At 42.2% G+C, this 19,325-nt stretch overlaps 1 protein-coding gene across 8 annotated transcripts in view; it reads right to left on the bottom strand.

Moving 5' to 3' along the window:
• Positions 1-19,325, bottom strand: part of LOC117006373 (engulfment and cell motility protein 1) — a 255,865-nt gene that overhangs the window by 161,284 nt on the left and 75,256 nt on the right. For 6 of the 8 annotated variants that reach the window (XM_033078822.2, XM_033078804.2, XM_033078787.2 and 3 more), the window contains exons 4-5: positions 3,888-3,928; positions 2,893-2,965 (exon numbers count right to left, since the gene is read on the bottom strand). The exons of 1 other annotated variant lie outside the window; for it this stretch is intronic. In XM_033078822.2, the coding sequence (XP_032934713.1) occupies positions 2,893-2,965; positions 3,888-3,928 (114 nt within the window). The remainder of the gene's footprint in view (positions 1-2,892; positions 2,966-3,887; positions 3,929-19,325) is intronic. One more of the 8 variants, XM_033078840.1, reaches the window with a different exon arrangement.

The raw sequence follows: 19,325 nt of genomic DNA on the forward strand, positions 1-19,325 counted from the left end.
TGACAAAGTCAGAGTACAACCTGACACCCTCTCAGGCAGGATGTTGATAGCAGTTTGATTAAATGGTGGCTGTAGTCCTTTTGTAGTGACAGATGTGATTCAGTTGAAGCAGTGCTCCTGTAGAAGGTGCAGTTTCCTTCCAGAGGTCCAGTGGTGATGTGGAGAAATCCAGCTTCCCTCTGGAGTCCAGGGGAGAAGGGGGCTACCTTAGTGTCCTAAAACCTCTCATTCATCTTGGTAAGAAATGTTGGGCCCTTCCCCCTGGCTGGAGCAACTTACAATGGGATGAAGTAATTTTATCAGTCACACAGTGGGACTCAATGGGCCAGTAGCAGAAAATGACTCACTGGAGGAAGGATGGGTTGTGAAAAGATAAAGAACAATGCCCCACCTGGTTTCAATGGATGGCTCATTAGTAGAATATCTCCCACGGAGATAAGCATCACTGCTCCCACCCTCAACAGATGGTGATAGAATAGATACCTTTTATCACACTCTGTATTGTAACCCAAGACAGAAATACAGGTCCAGCTACAAAAGATAAAGAGTTCTGTACACGACAGCCAAAACAGATGGGTTGTTTGCCACCAAAAACTGCAACTGTAAGCCATGAAACATTTGGGACATTTTCATTTCAAAGCTTCTTGTTACTGTATACAAGAATTCACTAATTGTTTTGCTTTCTAGTAACTTTAAACATAGTGATATTTTAAAGAGGCATCTCTACCTGGAAGGCAGTCTCTGCAGAAACAAGACCTATAGATAATCTTATCTGCATATATACAGACATACAATTCACTTCTAAGAGATGCAAAAAATATTTCTTCTAGGAGGCTGTCACTGTCACAAATAAAGCTCTGCTCATGTCCATTAGTAAAAGTCAGATTCAAGCTACATGGAATTTAACAATTAAGTGTTGTAGCTTCCTCGAAGTGCATGTGTTTTTCCTGATGCCTGGCAATTTTCATGTTTTAATTCAGACAGCAAAAACATCCTACTGAACACAAATGAAGAAAAGTATGTGGAAGGAGTGATGGTCTATATATGCGTCTCTTCAAAGTCACTATCCAACAACCAGCTTTAAACAGTGAATAATATCTAATGAAAGTCACAGACATCTGAGTAATTCTAGTGGCATTTAGAGCTCTTTAATTTATGTGATTGAGTCAGACACTCTGCATATTTCCAGTAGGGAATAAACAAACTCAAAGTCCTTTCTGCAGTACAATGCAAAATGTCCTAGAAGACCATAATTTTTATAACTATTGCAAGTTAGAAGTAGCCAAAAACCATTAGACTCTTTTTCATGTGGAACAGAAAACATTTTTCTTCTCCAAAACTGCATAATTATATCCACCAAAGGTGGAGACAAAGCCTGAAATATCCCTCCAATTGCATTAGGACAAAGACCTTCAAAAAGCTGAAGTATTCACTCAATGCTTCTTGGAAATACTCACTGCACAGCACAGAGTTTAAATGCCAACAAGCAAATTCAGTTGTGTCTGCTTTATTGGTAAACATTGTGTCGCCATTGTGGGCAATTAGGAGAACAAACTCACTATTTAATTTGGTGCCACGGAAGTCAGTAATTATTTCAACATTGTAGTGGCCTTTCAAGTGTCTGTCAATTGAAACTTGAAAAGAAAGGAGAGGAGGGAAAAAAACCAAAAAAACCACAGAAGCAAAAAAAGGGTAAGATCAACCAAAAAAAAAGGGAACATATTGAGAAGACTGTCCAGGGTGGCAAGCAGTTACATGAAAACCTGAAACTGGTCTGTCAAAAAACAAGTAAATTGAACAAACAAAAATAAAACAAAACAAAAAAGCCTACAAAAACCAAAACCAATGCAGCACTATCTCATAAGCAACTGTTCTTGCTGGTTTGCTAAATTTAGTCTTTCCAAATGCTTAACTTTGCCTAAGTTTGCTCTATTTCTTGGGCGTGGGTGTGAATTACAGCAAGAGAAAACTTAGTTCATGTCTCAGTCATATTAGCAAATCCTAAAGAACTGTAAAATGCAAAACAGAACCAAGACATGCCTAAGAGCAAGCCAAACTAAACTGACAACAAGGAGAGCAAGAGGCACCTATATCTGTGCAGTTAAACTCAGGTGTTTTTAGCTCAGAATCCACTGAGATTAGGGAATTTGCCTGTGGACTGCAGAAGGTTTAAACAGTACCTTTCTGCCATTGCTTAGAAATTGTACCTCTGCAGTACTACACATACACTCTTCCAAATAACCTTTTTTTTGTAATTTCAGCAGTTTTATCAGTAATGCTAGGAATTAATATTCTACGTGGTCCCATTCAGATGAGCATATTCCATATATTTATACTAGACATTTCATTTTTATTACTACTCTGTGCTGAAATCCTTGTGTCACTTGATGAATCACCTATTACCATGCTATATGAGGACAAGAAAAAGTAAGCCAACAGAACTTACAGAACTGGGTAAGGACAAGACAGCAGGCAGAAGCGATTAACATATTACACAGTCATTGAAACTTATTTCTGTCTGCTCAGCCAAAAAGGAAAGTGACATGCACTGAAGGTCTCCTCAGACTTCAAAGAGCCCTTCATGTTAGAAATATTTGTTTCCTGTACACCCCTTGTTAGCAGAATACTAAACACACAAGAATACCGAAGTTGAAGGGCTCAGTGCTCAAGTCTCAAACTCAACTGACATGAAGAACTTTGCACATTCAGACTTTTATATGCTTTTCCTAACAGAAGAAATCAGTTTAAGAGTCATTAAATCAGGTCTGCCAATACCTACCCTCTCAGTGGCATTGCATTATGGAAAGTATCTTTTCATATATGTTAATTTAAATGAAATTATTGTGGCAAATATTTGTATAGGCTAAGAATTGCATTGAACAATTTACCCACCTTCTCAGTGATGTAGAAATTAGAACTATCAGCATGCTGCAGTGCAAATTGGTCATGATTTGCAAGAGACCACCTTAGAAATATGAAAATAAATTAATCACAAAATGAAATCTTAATAATTCAAAAAGTACCCTTTTACATAAATTTAGTATGACTAAACAAGTATCTGTCATTCTCATATATTTCTCATACTTCTCATAGTTTTCCATAGTTTTCAATTATGAGTTCCAAAGTTTAAGTTAAAAGCATGCCTACAAAGGGACAACCCCAGTATAAATACATTCTAGTGATCTTTTTTTACAGTAAGCAAGATCACTAAGTCACTAAAATTGATCAAAAGAAAAAAAACATACAGTACCAGAAATTTATGCTAGCTTATACAATACACAATGGATATAGAAGTTGATATATTATTAGGCACAAAAATATCATCTTTTTACCTCAGCAGCAATTTGATGAATATAGCTAGTTTTTACTGAGCGGTAGCACTTGCCTATAACAGCTTTTTTAATTAATCCATTAAACTTAAATCAAGGCATTTGTCTTAGACAATTATTAGTCTATACTGCAGAATTTGCAATTTACATTTCAGTTTCATATGAACAGTCACATCAACTGGAACAGCTTACAACACCCACTGGAATCAGTGCTCAAAATTCAGAGCCAGAGGCAGTGCTTTAGTCCCTTAACCCATGAACAGCAGAGACCACAAGCCAAAGCGAGTTGGCAAAATGCATCTCTTTGCAGAAAGGAAGGAAGCATTCAAAATGAGAGCCACCCATATGATGGAGCTGCTTTGTTAGGAGACTCATCTTGCAAGCAACTGATCCAAAATGCACTGCAAATTCAAAATTTGAAGCTAACACAAAAATAATTAAGAAACTAACAACTAGTCATACAGGATATCCAGATTTTCTATGGAAAGAAATATCTCCTAGTTGGTTTAATACTTCAAAAATCACTGTTTCTAGTATTTACTACATGATAGAACTTACCCATCACAAACTTCTTTTATTATTGAGGACAGTGGTTTTTTCTGGTAAATGAAGAAAAGAAAGAAAAAGCAAAATTATCAAATTAGAATACCTCTGAGCTCTTAATATATGATTCCAAAGCCAGTAAATGCAAAGAACAAAACTAGTAGCATTTCATTCTTTATTTAACATCAAGTGTGAAAGGATCCCAAAATTTTCTGCTGTTTTGGTCTCATAAAGGTAAAAAGATAGCATCTCTAGATATATGTATTATGACATTATCCATTATTTTTGCCAATCTTAGCCCATAATACATAAACTCAGTTTTTCAACTGAGAAATCAAAGTGCATCTCATTACTCAACAGAAAAATATTTAGAAATCAAGACTACCATTTTCCAGGAATGACATCTGAAACCAGAAGAAATTCAATAATTGTAAACCTTCTTTTGTTCCTTTCAGAGATGGTCATATGATGACAGTAATCCTCTCTCTTAAGCACACACATGCAGGTCCCCCTCTGACAAGACACCACCTGGAAGGTGTCAAAATCCCAGATGTATCCGTTCTGCTTTATTCTCTACATTTGAGAGAACAGGAGCATTTGGACAGACTCAAAACAGCTCTCTTGCTTTGGGTCCCAAAACAGAAAAGAAGAAAATAGTCTATCCGGTTGATGTTGCAATGCTTTGAACATTGTTATAAGCACAGGGTGCACACACAAGTGTTTTTAGAAGACTTCTGGCTAAGAGAAAATACACTTTTATGTCCCAAACCATAGATGAAATTGTATGGCAGAAAGAAACACACTAGATTTCAATGTGTGCTGACTACTGAGCCTTTTTCCCCCAATACTGGGTGACCATACAATGTCACACATATCTATTGCTTCACAAAAACTTCTCAAATCACCTAAAGATCATGGGATCCCCCTCTCTAGTTACTTCCAATAATGACAGTTCACTGAATTACTAAAAAGCAAGCAAAATAAACAAATACACAAAAGTATCCATAAACCCACCCACAATTCAGCATTATTATCAAAATAAGCTTTTTACCTTTAATTTTTGTAGAAAATGATTAGTAGAAAAATTAACTCAGTATCAGGGCATGTTACGTGAAGGAAGAAATATTTTTCCATTGAATTTGTTTTCTGAGTTTCACCATTGTATAGACAGAAAACCAGAGACGGGACTCCTTGGCCAGGTCAGGATCACGGAAGGATTTGTTACTTCAAGAGTCCAGTCAACTAAGCCAGTTTATAAACAGGCAGATCATTTTAATCAGACATGAATGAAAGCACCTGCTGAAAGGATTCTGTTCCTGCTTACCATATTGTCTCAGTCCTCGATTTACTTCCTTCCTCTTTCACTGCCATTTCTATTTTCACATGACCACCCAAGATGATCCACACCAGGGAAGTTAATCAAACTAAAAGCTGGCCCAGGAGAAGGGTGGGGGAAATTTCCTCATCTGCCTGGCCATGTACCTAAATGAGTAGCAAATACCAGCATATGGGAGAAAAAGCAGAAGTGGGAAACTGCTCCATTCTGCAGCCGGAACATGTCCTTTTTCCATGGCAGCTTCTCTATTGCAATGGCTCAGTTGTTTGCATGGCTGCAGCCAGATAGCAAAAGTGTATTTCTCCCCCACGTTTTTTAGACTGATCAGTTCCTGAGTCTGGATTACTGTGTAATTTATGCACAACTAATTTGACCTGCTGTCCTCCTCTCTGAGGGCTTTTTCAGCTTCTGCAACCCTGTGAGAGCAACCCTAGCTTCCGACTGCTTTCTTTTATCTACCTTATAAGAAAAACAAAACAAACCAAACCAAACCAAAACAAAACAAAACAAAACAAAACAAAGCAAAACAAAACAAAACAAAACAAAACAAAACAAAATGGGAGTGGGGGGGTGGGGGAGGGACAGAGGGAGGAGCACAGCTTTGTCTGGAGCTGGATAACTTCAGTTTGTCTTTCAGGGCACATGTGCCAGCCTTTAGGCAAACTGCTGCCAAGCAGAGTGCACAGCTCAGAATACTGCATGCTCAACCCTCAGGATGCCACTGTAGGTCCTGTTTTGATATTTCCATATTTTGACAAAATTTTATAAACCAGTTAGCAGATTCAATATAATGGAGGACAAAAAGAGCAACTGCTTTTTCTTCCCATTATTTCCCATAGGACCAATAGTTTCCCATTAGAAACTATGACAAAAAGACAATTTACAACCTAAACTAGCAATAACATAAATATTGTGAAGGTTGGATTAAATTACTTTTCAAATAATTATTTTGGTCTTTCTAATTTCTCTACACCATCAACATTTTACATCCTTTGTCAATCCCACTTACCTCCTACCCCCTTTGCCTATTCTACACCACCTTTGCATTATTATATGACAAAATCTGAAAATAAATTTTGGACAAAACAAAGATAACCCCCTGCAACAAATCAATTAGAACCTGTAAAGAAAATCTAAAAGAAAAAGTAAATGTATCCTCAATAATAAAATTATTTATACAGCCAGCCTCTTATGGTACAGCTTGGTCCTCCTGTGGCACTTCTGCTACAGCACTGATGTGAGTAAGCACAACTTGTGATGAAAGAAGCAACAAGATGGAAAAAAAAAGTAGAACTCTTCTGGGACACAGAGTTTGCAATTAGCAATTTGCTAACACTTTACAAATTGATAAATGCAAAATAAATACCACCACAGCAATACTAATAATGCTAGCAATACTAATAAGCTGCTGCTCCTAATTATCCCTTGGGTTGCATTTGCCCTACATGTAAGTCTCCAGAAAAAATTATTTCCCCTTCCATAGCTGGGACATAAACTGTCACTAGTATGTTGTTCACAAAAGTGGTGTCACTGCAAGCAGGTGAGGGCTGCCAGGACTCCCTCTGTGCACTCTCCCAGGCACAGGCTGATGGGCAAGAGTGTGTTGCAGGGAGACTCTGGCAGACAGTGCACAGAGCTGGCAGCAGCCCTGCCACCCTGCCAGCACAGTCAGGCCCCCTTGACAACAGAACCTTGTCTTGCTCTGGGCGTGACAGGCAGGCAAGTGTTCAGTTCCTGCTGCACTTTCTAGCTGACTTACAGCCACTTCCAGAATCCTGCTCCAGTCTGTAAGACACAAAAATATGTTTGGGTACCAGTGTCAAGACATGACTGTCTACTGTATGTATAGGACCACAGCACTACTAGAAAACAAAGAAAAATGAGTTACTACATTTTTTTCATTTTTTAACCATGGAAAATGAGGTAAAAGTCTATTTCCATTCTCTGCAGAGTAAATCCACTTGGTAGGCCATTCAAAGTCAATCTTTTTTTGCCCCTGGATCTAAATAACTGCCAAATGTCAAAGAGCATAGATTTGAATGTTTGATTTGTTACCTTAACCTTAATAAAGTTATATTTATGGAAATTTATTTACCTTTGCTGCATTTACAGTTCCAAAAAGTCAAATATACCTTATTAGTCAATGTAATTCAAAGAATTTCTTACAATCAGTCCACAGATATTTTGAAGTTTTTCCTTCACAGAAATTAGTATTTTATACTAGTGGGGTTTTTTTTGTATCTATGTCTTCTCCTAGACTTGTAAAAATTTAGTGAGCATTTACATATGCTGAGATGCTCATTTAAAGCTCTAAGAAGAGCAGGCTGTGCTTTAATGTGCAAAGTAACAGAGATCAAAGTAAACTTGGTGCTCCCTACAGGAGGTAATTTTCAGCTAACTTATTGCAGTATCTACACTGAACACATTGGTTAGAATAAAAGTATTTTCCTAGGGTATGTATTAAATTGATAGCTGAAGTTAAGTGACACTGGGGCATTACAGCCTCGTGACTTACTGACCTGCACACAATCCTGACAGTGACACAGAGCATAGGCAGCACTACAGCCAATGTGAATTTACCAGGAAAAACTCTATCTGCACTGACTGGTTAGCAGAGGTGTCCAAGATTCAGGTGTGGCCCTAATAAAGTCCACCATGCAGGTCACCAATTCTGAGGTCACCTGCATGTATCTCAGTCATGTGTCCAGGTTTTGTGTGCTGGGATGCACAGAGATCCCTAACTTGGTCGTCCTTGGGTACCCACACTTGCTATTTGTGCAATATTTGGTAGCACTTCCAAAGTAACTTGCAGAACACAGACTGAGATTTCCCACTCCAGTTTCCTCACCAGTTTCATCCTTTCATGTCTATGCCTATTGAGAACTCACAGGGAACCAGTCACCAGGAAGAACTAAGCACAGGCATGCAAGACTGTAAGCTGGATTAGTCCAGACCATTTTGTTCCAGAGAAATCATGAGATGAGCAAAAGCAAACAAAGAATATCCAATATATCAATGTTGATCAAGCTCTAGGTTCTGTTCAAACAACCAGTAGTACTCCAATTTGGGTTTACAGCACTTCCACATCAAACAGGAAGTGTCTGTGTGTGTGTGTGTGTATGTACATGTGTGAACTGTAAACAGAAGCCTAAATCCAGGTGGAAACCTGTATTACTGTGCAGTTCTGATATACTTTGAGCAATACCAGGAAATTGTAGACAGGTTTCTTTCAGGCCAAATCTGAATATTATTCCTTTCCACACGACTAACAGAGATCCATTCCATTTTCTTTTTGCTAGGTTGGTTTGTTAAGTTCTGTCTGTTGGGTTCTTTTTGCTGGACAATGATTGGGATATCCCTCTCCCTGTCTGACACCTTTAAACCACTGAACTAACAAGAAAACCCTTAACTTTGCTGTCTTTAGGCCTATCACAGAAAAAAATAGCAGATGGAGCACATCTGTTAGTGCGAAACAGGATTAAGGAAAAAAAGTCCTGTTGCTGACCTGTGCATTTGTCAAAAAACAGAACTTCAAGTCAGTAAATTCACTATTCTATCTTTTAATTAATGCTATTATGATACTAATAAATCTTTCAGTGCTAAAGTCACTTTAATGGCTATTAAAAACCAGAAAACACCTCTTTTCACAATCAGTGGAGGCTTTATCTGTTACTGTCATGCACGAGGCTCCACAGTGGATTGGTGGCAAACACCAGATGCCAGTACACCTCACCTGGAACCATGCCACACTACTTCAACACTGGTTTCCTGTGGTGCAAGAGAAAAGGTCTTCTGAAAGTGGGGGATGATGGAGTGCTTTGAACTTCAGCCTTCTCAGTCTCCTCTGAACCACTCTGGGAACCAACACTCCCCATTGACTACAATGGAATAATGGTGAGACCAGACTTGGTAACTTATTAGCAGGCATCTGTAAAAATGAAAGAGAGGATTTTCTCTAACCCAGGAGAGCAGCACAGAGAGTGAATGCCTGAAGAACAGGGATACCAAAGTGCTCCAGTAAAAGAGACCATAAAACTCAGCCAAGACCCAGCCGACACAACTCAGTTGTGCCAGAGCAGCAACACATCCCAGGGCTGGAAACATTCGCACCTCAGAGCCGAAAGAAAAAACCCTGAACAAGTGTAGCCACTGATGGGAGAGAGCTTTTGTCAGCTCAATTCACAGCTCTTAAGATGATAGTTTTAACATGTCAGCAGCAAGACCTTATATAAATTTAGCAATAGGAACAACCACAGAGTGCACAAGGTTTAGGGAAACCCAGGTGTTTGTGTCCTCTCCCCCTTCATTCTCATTCTCTCTTCCTCAGTTACAGTAATTTCACAATTACAAGCCGCACCATTTTGACTACAATTTTGCTCCCAAACCGGAAGTGCGGCGTACATTCAGGAGCGGCTTATATATGAACAAATTTTGGAAATTTCCCAATCTGGAAGTCCGAGCCAGCAGCGGCCCCAGGCAGCGGGGCAGTGGCGGTGCAGCGGCAGCGCTGCCCAGCCCCGAGGGGCACAGCGGCGGCACCGGCTGGGCACGCCGTTCTCCCTCCTCCCAGCGGCAATGGCTGGGCATGCCCCTCTCCCTCTTCCCAGCAGCACTGGCCGGGTAAGCTCCTCTCCCTCCTCCCAGCGGTAGCAGTCAGGGACGCCCCTCTCCCTCCTCCCAGTGGCACTGGCTGGGCAAGCCCCTCTCCCTCCTCCTAGCGGCAACAGTCAGGGATGCTCCTCTCCCTCCTCCCAGTGGCACTGGTCAGGGACGCCCCTCTCCCTCTTCCCAGCGGCACTGGCCGGGCAAGCCCTCTCCCTCCTCCCAGCGGCAGCAATCAGGGACGCCCCTCTCCCTCCTCCCAGCGGCAGCGGCCAGGGACACTCCTCTCCCTCCTCCCAGCGGCACCGGCCAGGGACGCTCCTCTCCCTCCTCCCAGTGGCACCGGCCAGGGACGCTCCTCTCCCTCCTCCCAGCAGCACTGGCCAGGTACGCCCCTCTCCCTCCTCCTGGCAGCAGCGGCCAGGCACACCCCTCTCCCTCTTCCCAGCAGCACCGGCCAGGCACGCTGCTCCCCTGCCTCCCAGCGGCAGCGGCGAGCGGGGCCGGGGCCACTCCCTGGCGGCCGCCCTGAGCAGGGCTGAGTCAGTAAAACCTGCGTTCCCACGATTCTGTTACTATTTGGCAACTTTGTGAAAGTTGCACACGGCTCCTTGCTATGAACGAAAGTGCGGCTTACAGTCTGGTGCGTCTTATATATGGACAAAGACCTCAACATTGCCGACAGCCCGGAAGTGCGGCTTATACTCAGTGCGGCTTGTAATCATGAAATTACTGTACTTCCTTCTCACCCCCCCGGAGATCCTCACCCCCAAGTCTGCATTTCACCTGATCTAAGCATTGACCCACAGATCATATGTTTAGGGTGGTACAGTGACTGTACAACAATAAAGCAGCAAAATATAATGTTGTTAACAAAAAACCTTAATGAAAAAAAGAAAACCATAAACAGAATTTTACAGATACTTCTTACTCCATATCTAGTGTCCTAACAAGCCACAACACTCCTTGTTTTCTCAAGTATAAGTAGGTACACTAAAAACTCCCAATCAAGAGTTAAAAACCAGTTAGGTACCCACAGTTGTGGATTTCAGCATGTTTACATGCAGCATTTTTGCCACATATATTTAAAATACAGCCAAAACACACTTTTAACTAAAAGCAAGGCTTTAAGATGTGGCTCTTCAAACAACCTATTAGGAGAGCATGCCTTTGAAGACTGAATGAAGAAACCCCAAACCCCCAGCTCATGACTGACACATTGCTGACCTACAAGGGCAGAAGTTCCTCCACGAAGGCAAAAAATATTACACTGTGGGATTTTTGGTATTACTCTCTTTTTTGTATTACAATCTGTATGTCTATGATTAGAATATAATTGAGTGAAAAAGTGTGCCTCAATACTCTAGTTGGCCAGAATGTGAATTAATTCATCAGTCCATAACTTCAAGAATCTTGTTGTTACACCTTTCCCTTAAATAAGAACAGAATTACAGCAATTTCATGATTATAAGCCACACCTGATTGTAAGTGTCAGCAATGTTTCGTTCTTTGTCCATACAAAAACCACACCGGATTATAAGTCGTACTTTTGTTCGCAGAAAAGTAACCAATTTGTAACAATCACGTGATCGCGGGTTTTACTGGCAGGTGCTCAATTTGCGTGCTCCGCTCCCTCCGTGGTGCCGGTGGGAGCCCCCGCCTTCCCTCATGCTGCCGGTGGGAGCCCGCTTCCTCCCGCTGCGCAACAGAGTAACCAATTTGTAACAGTTGTGCAATAGCGGGTTTTACTGGCAGGTTCTGAATTTGCAAGCTCGGCTCAGCACCGCAGCTCGCACTTCCGGGTTGGGAAATTTCAGAACTTTGTTCATATACTGGCCACTCCTGAGTGTAAGCCGCACTTCTGGGTTGGGTCCAAAATTTTAGTCAAAATGGTGTGGCTTATAATCGTGAAATTATTGCAACTTATGAGATGGGACTCCTGCTGATAGTTAAAAGATTTTATGGATGTAACAACCTTAAAGTCATGTTTAGCCTTCATCTTGAAAATGCCATCAGTTGTAGGCAACAAAATTCAGGTTTCAACAGGGAGGTTCCGGCAAGAACTATGCAGCTGGTAAAGTAACACATGAAAAAGTCAAACCAAATCCCAAACCAACCAAAGAAAAAACCTCACAAACCCACAAAAATCAAGAGGAGAATTTAAAAAGTGCCTTATCTCTTTCTTGAAATATTTTCTGAACATCCTTTATGCTGGAGATAAGGAACACCAGAATATTAGTTCTGCAGACCTTAAGTGTATGCTGGCTCTACTTGCATTTCTATTTAACAAAAAAACAACCAGTCAACCAACCAACAAAACCCTGTCTACTGCATTGAACTTATGGTTCTTAACCTAGAAGATAGCACCAAGTAGAAAGCATAAACAGCATCTATTAGACTGCAATTCACAAAACATTTCTATTTATTCTTCCCCTCCCTTTCTTTTACAATGTCCAAACCTTCTGCACATCTATAATCTCTTCTATCTGCTAGGCCTTGCTGCTGCCTCTGTATTAAACAGAATCAGTAAGACAGACTTTTTATGTATTTTTCAGTGATCAGGTCCCATCCACACACACCACAGGACACAGGTTTGCAGGTTTGAAAGACTCCAGCCAACCAGAGTGAATGTGGCTTTGGACACGCCAGACTAATAAAACGCAAAATGTAACATAACATTGCTCATTTTATCCATGCTGGCTGGCTGCTACCACATCAAAAAACTGAGGCACTAATAATGACAACTCCAATGCCACAGTCCTACAAAAAAAGGAATCATATTTTTTAAATTCTATTGTATTTAACAATTGGGTCATTATGTTAACGAAGCATTGTCCATGTATACAAGTGTGTCAGTACATTGAATTATATCCACTGCACTGAAACATCTGCATTATTGTTTCCAAGGTTATTCCTGCTGCTGAACAGCTTTTACAAAATAAATAAAAGTAAAAAATGGAGGCCTTTTATTTGTCCAACAAAGGAAATGGGAAAAAAATCACATAAAAATAATGGATAGGATTTCTTTACCAGCTCTATTAATAATATTTTCACTATGTTTATGTGCCAGTTAGCACCTGCTTTATGAACAGTTTTGTATTCAATTTTGTGAAGCTGAAATATGACAAGTACAACAAGGAGCATTAAAATTCCAAAAGCATCTCTTTGGCACCTAAACACGGATTTTAAGTAAGCCCTCCCTTTAACAAAATGGCTTAAGACAACGAAGCATTTTTTAATTATTTTTGAAAGTTAACCACCTTTTGATTCATCCATCTTTGGGCAAGTCTTCCATCAGCAACAACTGACATCCTCCTTCAGAATGGCTGAGATACTGCTGCAGTGGTCAGCCTCAAGCAATGGCTCCTTCTCCCATCTGACAGAATGGAGTTTCTGCTAGCAAAGCCAGGCAGGGAATGATTTTATAGGTCAGTGTTAGATTTATTTTTATTTTCCTCTCCCTGTAAGCTGCTTCATAGTCTTCTATCTTCAAGAAATTGAGCTCTTGTCACTGTTAAATGCATTGACCTTTCCCTTTACTATAAACTCAGGATGTGCAATAACATTGGAAACCTTAGCAATATTCATACCGAAAATCATCACAAGTTCCAGCTACTGCAGTAACATTACACTTTCTGGGTAAGAGTTCATATAAACTTGCAGGTTTGTGGGAAGGAGGCAAGAGCCTCTCTCTCCCTTCATTCCCTTAAGAACTAAACCCCTCAGTTTTGAGGGAGTCAGAGTCTGGAGCCAGAATGAAGCAGAGAGAGTGACACTTCACAGTATGGTGAGACAGCGAGACATCTGTATCTCTTTCTTGATCACTGCTTGAACAATGGTGCTGTTAACTAACATTACATAAATTTAGATTCATGATGTCAGGTCTCGGTATACTGCTATTACTAGCGACAGTACTTGCAGAAACTATATCTATTCTTAGTCTACACTCATGGCAGAAGTGATGTGCCACCTTCTTTTCTCTAATTAAGCATTTCACAATCCCTTTTGAAACTTCATTTTTCCCCACAGTTTGAGAAACACTGATCTAAATCAATTGACAATCCCCAAGGGTCCAGATTTAAGTCTGAAACTAGATTTAGGCTTGAAAGCTCCTTTTAAAAAAACCTAAACCTTGCTTGTGACCTTTTAATATGCAGTGAAGTACCATGGCTTCTATGAAGAAGAAAAAAAACCAGCCACAATTAAAATGACACTGGCAGAAGAGATAACTTGAAAGAGACTTAAAAGATAAACTTGTTGAGCAAATCTAAACTTTAGAGAGAACATTAATGTAAAGTAGTCCATGGCTCTACCCACAGCTGCATTTTTATTAACATGAAAGTGTTGTACAATGCTTCTGTAAATTTTCCTCACTGTATGAGATTTGTGCTTTGAAAAGAAAACACAGCTTTCCTCCTCCCCCCCACTCCTATTTCTTCTTACCAATGTAAAGATTCACATCTGCTAATTTAATCTATGTTTAATGATCTCATAGGTAAAAGCAAACATGGAGGAAGAGACTGTATGGTCAAGTTTAATTATAAACTCTTCCTTTCTATAGGAAAGCCTTGTTTACGTCCAAGGCTGAAAAAGTTCATTCCCAGAGAAATCTGATTTTAGTACAACTTGTTTTAAGACACATAAGTGGATTTGAATGGGATAAACCAAAATAGATGTTGTACCCAAATTCTATTTTAGGCCTCTCATGGAAGCTGCGTCTCATGCAGCAGAAACAGTGTAACTGTAAATCCACAAATTATCAGGTAACCTAAAACCATCACTGGCTTATCTAAAATACAGCAATTTCACAAGTGTAAGGCGCACCGGAGTGTAAGGCGCACCGGATTATAAGGCGCACTTCTGGGTGTCAGCAAATTTCCGATCTTTGTCCATATATAAGGCACTCTCGGGTATAAGGCGCACTTTCATTCGCAGTGAGGATCCTCACGCAACAAAGTAACCAATTAGTAACAATTGTGCGATTGCGGGTTTTACTGGCAGGTGCTCAATTTGCAAACATTTTTCATGGATCGGGGTAGTCTTTAAATGTAGTCTAAAAACGAAAAAAAAAAATACAGAGAAAAATCACTCACTTTTATTAAACCTGCCCAGGTTAGGGGAGGGTGCAGCCCGGGGGTCGAGGGTAGCAGGGCCGGGTGGGCTGCGGACCTGCTGCCCCAGGTTGTTGGAGGCAGCGGGGGGCGCAGGCAGGAAAGTTTCCTGGCAAGCGGCGGAGTTCCCCCGAGTGCCATTCCGGCCCTCCCCAGTGCCGGGGTGGCCCCGGCACTGAGCGGGCCCCACTGCTCGCCGGCAGGCCAGGGTGGCCCAGGGCTGCGGGATGCTCAGGGCCGCCAGCCCCGGTGCTGGTCGGGCCCCACTGCTCACTGGCCAGGACAGTGCCCAGCCTCGGGGCATGGATATGGCCCGCATTTGGCCCCTGTGCCCCGCGACCCTGCGGTAGCAGTGCCCTTCTGCAGGGCGGATCCGACCGCAGCAAAGAAAATGTGTTTGGACCAGGAAAAAAAAGGAAACCATGACCTTCCACCACCCCAATCGCTCAAACCCCCACAACTTGAGCCATCGAGTGCACACTCATCTCTTTTGTCTTAAGCAATGAAAAGCTAAGGGAGTCCTCCTACCAGCTTTGTTAGCATGATAATGGGAAAAATTTCTCCACAGAGGAAAAAAGTAAAAACCCCCTAACACGCGTACATGCCTGCTCGTGGTCATTTCATTGTGAGCTTCATGTTTGTTGCTGCGCAATGTGAAACAAATTGTTTTCAGATTCCTTCAATACTCAAAGATTTTGGCAGCTGCGTAGCGGAGCCGAGCAGGCGGCGAGGCCGCCACCATGGAGACCCCAGGGTAGGGTGGGCACACCCAGCGGGGTTGCGGGGCCCAGGCCCGCTGGTGTTCGCAGCCGGTCAGGGGTTGCGAGCCCGGCAGAGCCACCTGGAGGGGCCCTGCGGGCAGAGGTGCCACCGCCCGGCCCCTGCCCCAGGCACTGCGTGGCAGTGGGCGGGAACGCGGAGCTCAGGCCTGCTGACGTCCAGGACTGCGTCGTTTGCCTGGGGTGAGCATGGCACTGCGCTGGGGGCTGTGAGCCCAGCAGAGCCGCGGCAGGCAGGGCCGCGGGGCCTTGGCGTGCCCACAGCACTATACAGCCCCAGGCGCGGGTTGGGTGAGGACACGGCGGGTGGTGCAGAGGATGGTGGGGTCGGTGGGGCTCCATGGCTGCCGGGGCTCTGCGGCTCCTCCCACGGCTCGCACTACCAGGTTAGTAAATTTCCGAACTTCATCTATATATAAGGTGCTCCGGGGTATAAGGTGCACTTCCAGGTTCAGACCAAAATTTTAGTCAAAAGAGTGCACCTTATACACATGAAATTACTGTAATTTTTGCTGTAAAAAAAATCCCAACAGTTAAGAATTATACATAACGGGCACAAATTAAAGAATGCAAGCTTTCACTCTACATGAACACAAGAAATAACACCCTCTTATGAAATAGCTATTTCTGGAACAAAGAGAAAGCAGCATAGACTAGCCAGCATCCTGGTTCACCTGTAAAGACCTTATGCAGTCCTATTCATCTTCTAGAATAATCAGCCAGAAGACTGAAGAAAAAGATAACAGTCAGCATCTACCATTCTTTTTTTCCTCAGACCGCATTGCTAAAACGTCTACAAAAAGACCCCAATGCAAACTGAAACACCAACCCATTTCCATTCCTCCCCTTTCATGACAGAAAAACTAAAGCATGAAAGATTCAATGCTATACACAGTTTTTAAAGCCACAATCAAATCTTCCTATTAAAAATTAATTTAGGGCAGAGTTTTAATATTGCTGGTACAGATTTATGGAGGAGGGAAGAGTCGGGATGCTATTTTTCTAATTTATAACTGAGGAAAATGATGGAATTGGTGGGGGGAAACCCAAATAAACCCCAAGTATTCTGGAAGAAACTGAATTCAGTCAAATCCATCTCTCAAGAAGAACATGATTTAAAATCAGTTCTAATGCATACAGGCATCACCAGTTGCCAGGTTTACTGCAACTTCATTAGTTCCCACCTGGTAAGAGAGAGAGGGCAATAAATAAGAGACAGTTTTGCCCTCCTTGCTTAAAGCAACTTTTCAAGAAAAAAGCACTTGTAAATTCCCCGATATCAAAAAGTACATGTCAATGAGTGAGCAGAAAATTTTCTTTACATTCACTGGAAGCAGGTACAGAGGCTAATTCCAAAAGGCATTTAATTATATATTAATTTTTCTGGCACAGAATCTCTCTAAGTGAGACTAATTTTGCATGATTAAATCTAAAACCACCACTGGTGAACCCAGATTAACAAACCTATAGAAATGCAGTGGGAAGCCTCAATTTGAAAAGGCTCTGTGCCTCCTGAAGTCCAAGTTGTCAGAAGTTATGCATCTGAAGGGGAATGTAAAGTTTAATAACATTTGGTGGAAAAAATACTCATCAGCTCTTTTAAGGTCAACACCTGCCAGTACACCACCATCAATGGTTCTGGTTTCACACTGACATTTCTTCACTTTGAAAATATTTTACTCTCTCCATTGCTAAAGTGCTTCCAAGTATATGCAATAAACAACCTTATAAAACCTCCCAGATTTTCCTCTGATTTCTTACATGGTATTTGTACTTCAGTTTTTGGTGTCAGTACCTGTTGTAACCCACTACCCTACTGCTTTAAGAATGGTATATCCCTTTAACCCTGTAACCCCTACAAGACCAATGGATTGACCCCTGCAAAGGGATTGGCCTGAAGCCAAGGCTGACCCCTCCCCTTTCCTGACCCAGAGAAAAACCCTGAGCCCATGTGTGGGCTCGCTCTCTTTATCCCCATCTCTCGCTCTGACCACATGGAAGCCTAAGAATAAAGCAGAATACCAACCCTGGGATAAGAGCCTCTATATCTCTACTGTTCTACATGAAACAGCATCCCAGGCCAGCTCTGCAAGGTAATTGGGGAGCAGGCGAGGCAATAGGGTGCTGTTTCAGTTGCCGCCCGGAACATGGTGCTTTTTAAATTAAAACCCACGTGAGAGGCTGTGACCCTTAGAAGGGTTAGGAAGCCGACGGGAAGCCAACTACCCTGCGGGCGAAACTTGCTTTCTAGCAGGTCTAGCTTAAGAGGACGAAACCGGTAAACTATCCAGCCCAAGGGAAGTCGGTTTCAGGAACAGTTACAAAGTACAGTTCTTCAGCTCCTCGGTACTTCGCACAGAGTGGTAAGTATAAATTTTCCTCTGTGGGGAGGGGGATTTTGAGGTGCTTTCTCTGTAGCATCGAGGTGCGGGGGGCTGGGCTGCACAGCGTCCTCCCTGGGGGTTTTGGAGCTGTATGCAGCCGGAGACGCTGGTGGGGGTAGCAGGGCCGCCTTGAAACAGTTTCTGCCGTGTGTACAGTATCACGCCTGACAGCAGATTTCAAAGAGAGGCGCCGTTTTTGCTGCAGCCAGTGATTCTCTGTGGGGGAGGTGCCAATTTAGCCGGCAACTAGCAGTCTTCTCTTACTGTGTTTTAACTGTGCTTTGTAGTGAGATATTAGAGTAACTTGCTGTGAAAAATATGGGTACACAGCAATCTACTTTGCAACAGAGCGTGGCTTCACAAATTAGAGAACTTTTAAAAATTGCAAATGTGATTATTACTAACAGAGAACTCGATAGGTTTGCTAGGTGGTTGTCTGTAGTAAAATCAGATCTTAATTTGGCAGATATGAATTCGGTTTTCTTTTGGAATGAAATTGGAGATTTATTAACTTTAAAAGTTGAACATGGAGATAAAAAAGCCTTAATGTTCATCCCAATATTTTTGCAAATTAGAAAACTTTTACTTCAAACAGAAAATAACAGCCAGCCACAGCAAACTGCTCCAGAGTCAACCAGTTCTTGTATCTGTCCCTCTACATGTGTTGTTCCCTCTTCACCTAAGAAATCTGACTCCTCTGTCTCTCTAACTCATGCTGACACCCATGTGTCTTTTACTACTGAGGCTGAAAGTAGACCCCAAAATGGCTCCAGCCACATGGCATTAAACTCTTCTTCTTCCCATAATACTCCTTCTCCCTTGCTAACACCCTCAGACCTCTCTCCAAACTCATCCTCGCCTCTGGGTATTCAGGACTGTTCTCCCTCTGCCCGAGCTTTGCCATCCCCTCCCCCAAGCTATCAGGCTAGCACAGAGGAGGGTGGGGGTGGGTGTGGAAGAACTGGTTCTACAGGTTTTACACAACCTCCTTCTGAGATAAGGGCCTCAGCCTCGGCTCCGCCCATCGCTCAGGACACTGTCCCGGTGGAGGCACATTATCAACAGATAACACAGCCCAGAGCAGAGGGAGGAATACAGCCCATCCCTAAAACCCTTGATCTAGAAACTCAGATACCGTCTGTGGCTCCTGTCATTTATATGGGTAAGAGAAATGGCAGGAGAACATATCAGCCACTACCATACCAAGATAAAAAGGAAATTTGTAAGATTCAAAGAGAATT

The sequence above is a fragment of the Catharus ustulatus genome, chromosome 1, assembly GCF_009819885.2.
Source record: "Catharus ustulatus isolate bCatUst1 chromosome 1, bCatUst1.pri.v2, whole genome shotgun sequence".
Lineage (NCBI taxonomy): Eukaryota > Metazoa > Chordata > Aves > Passeriformes > Turdidae > Catharus > Catharus ustulatus.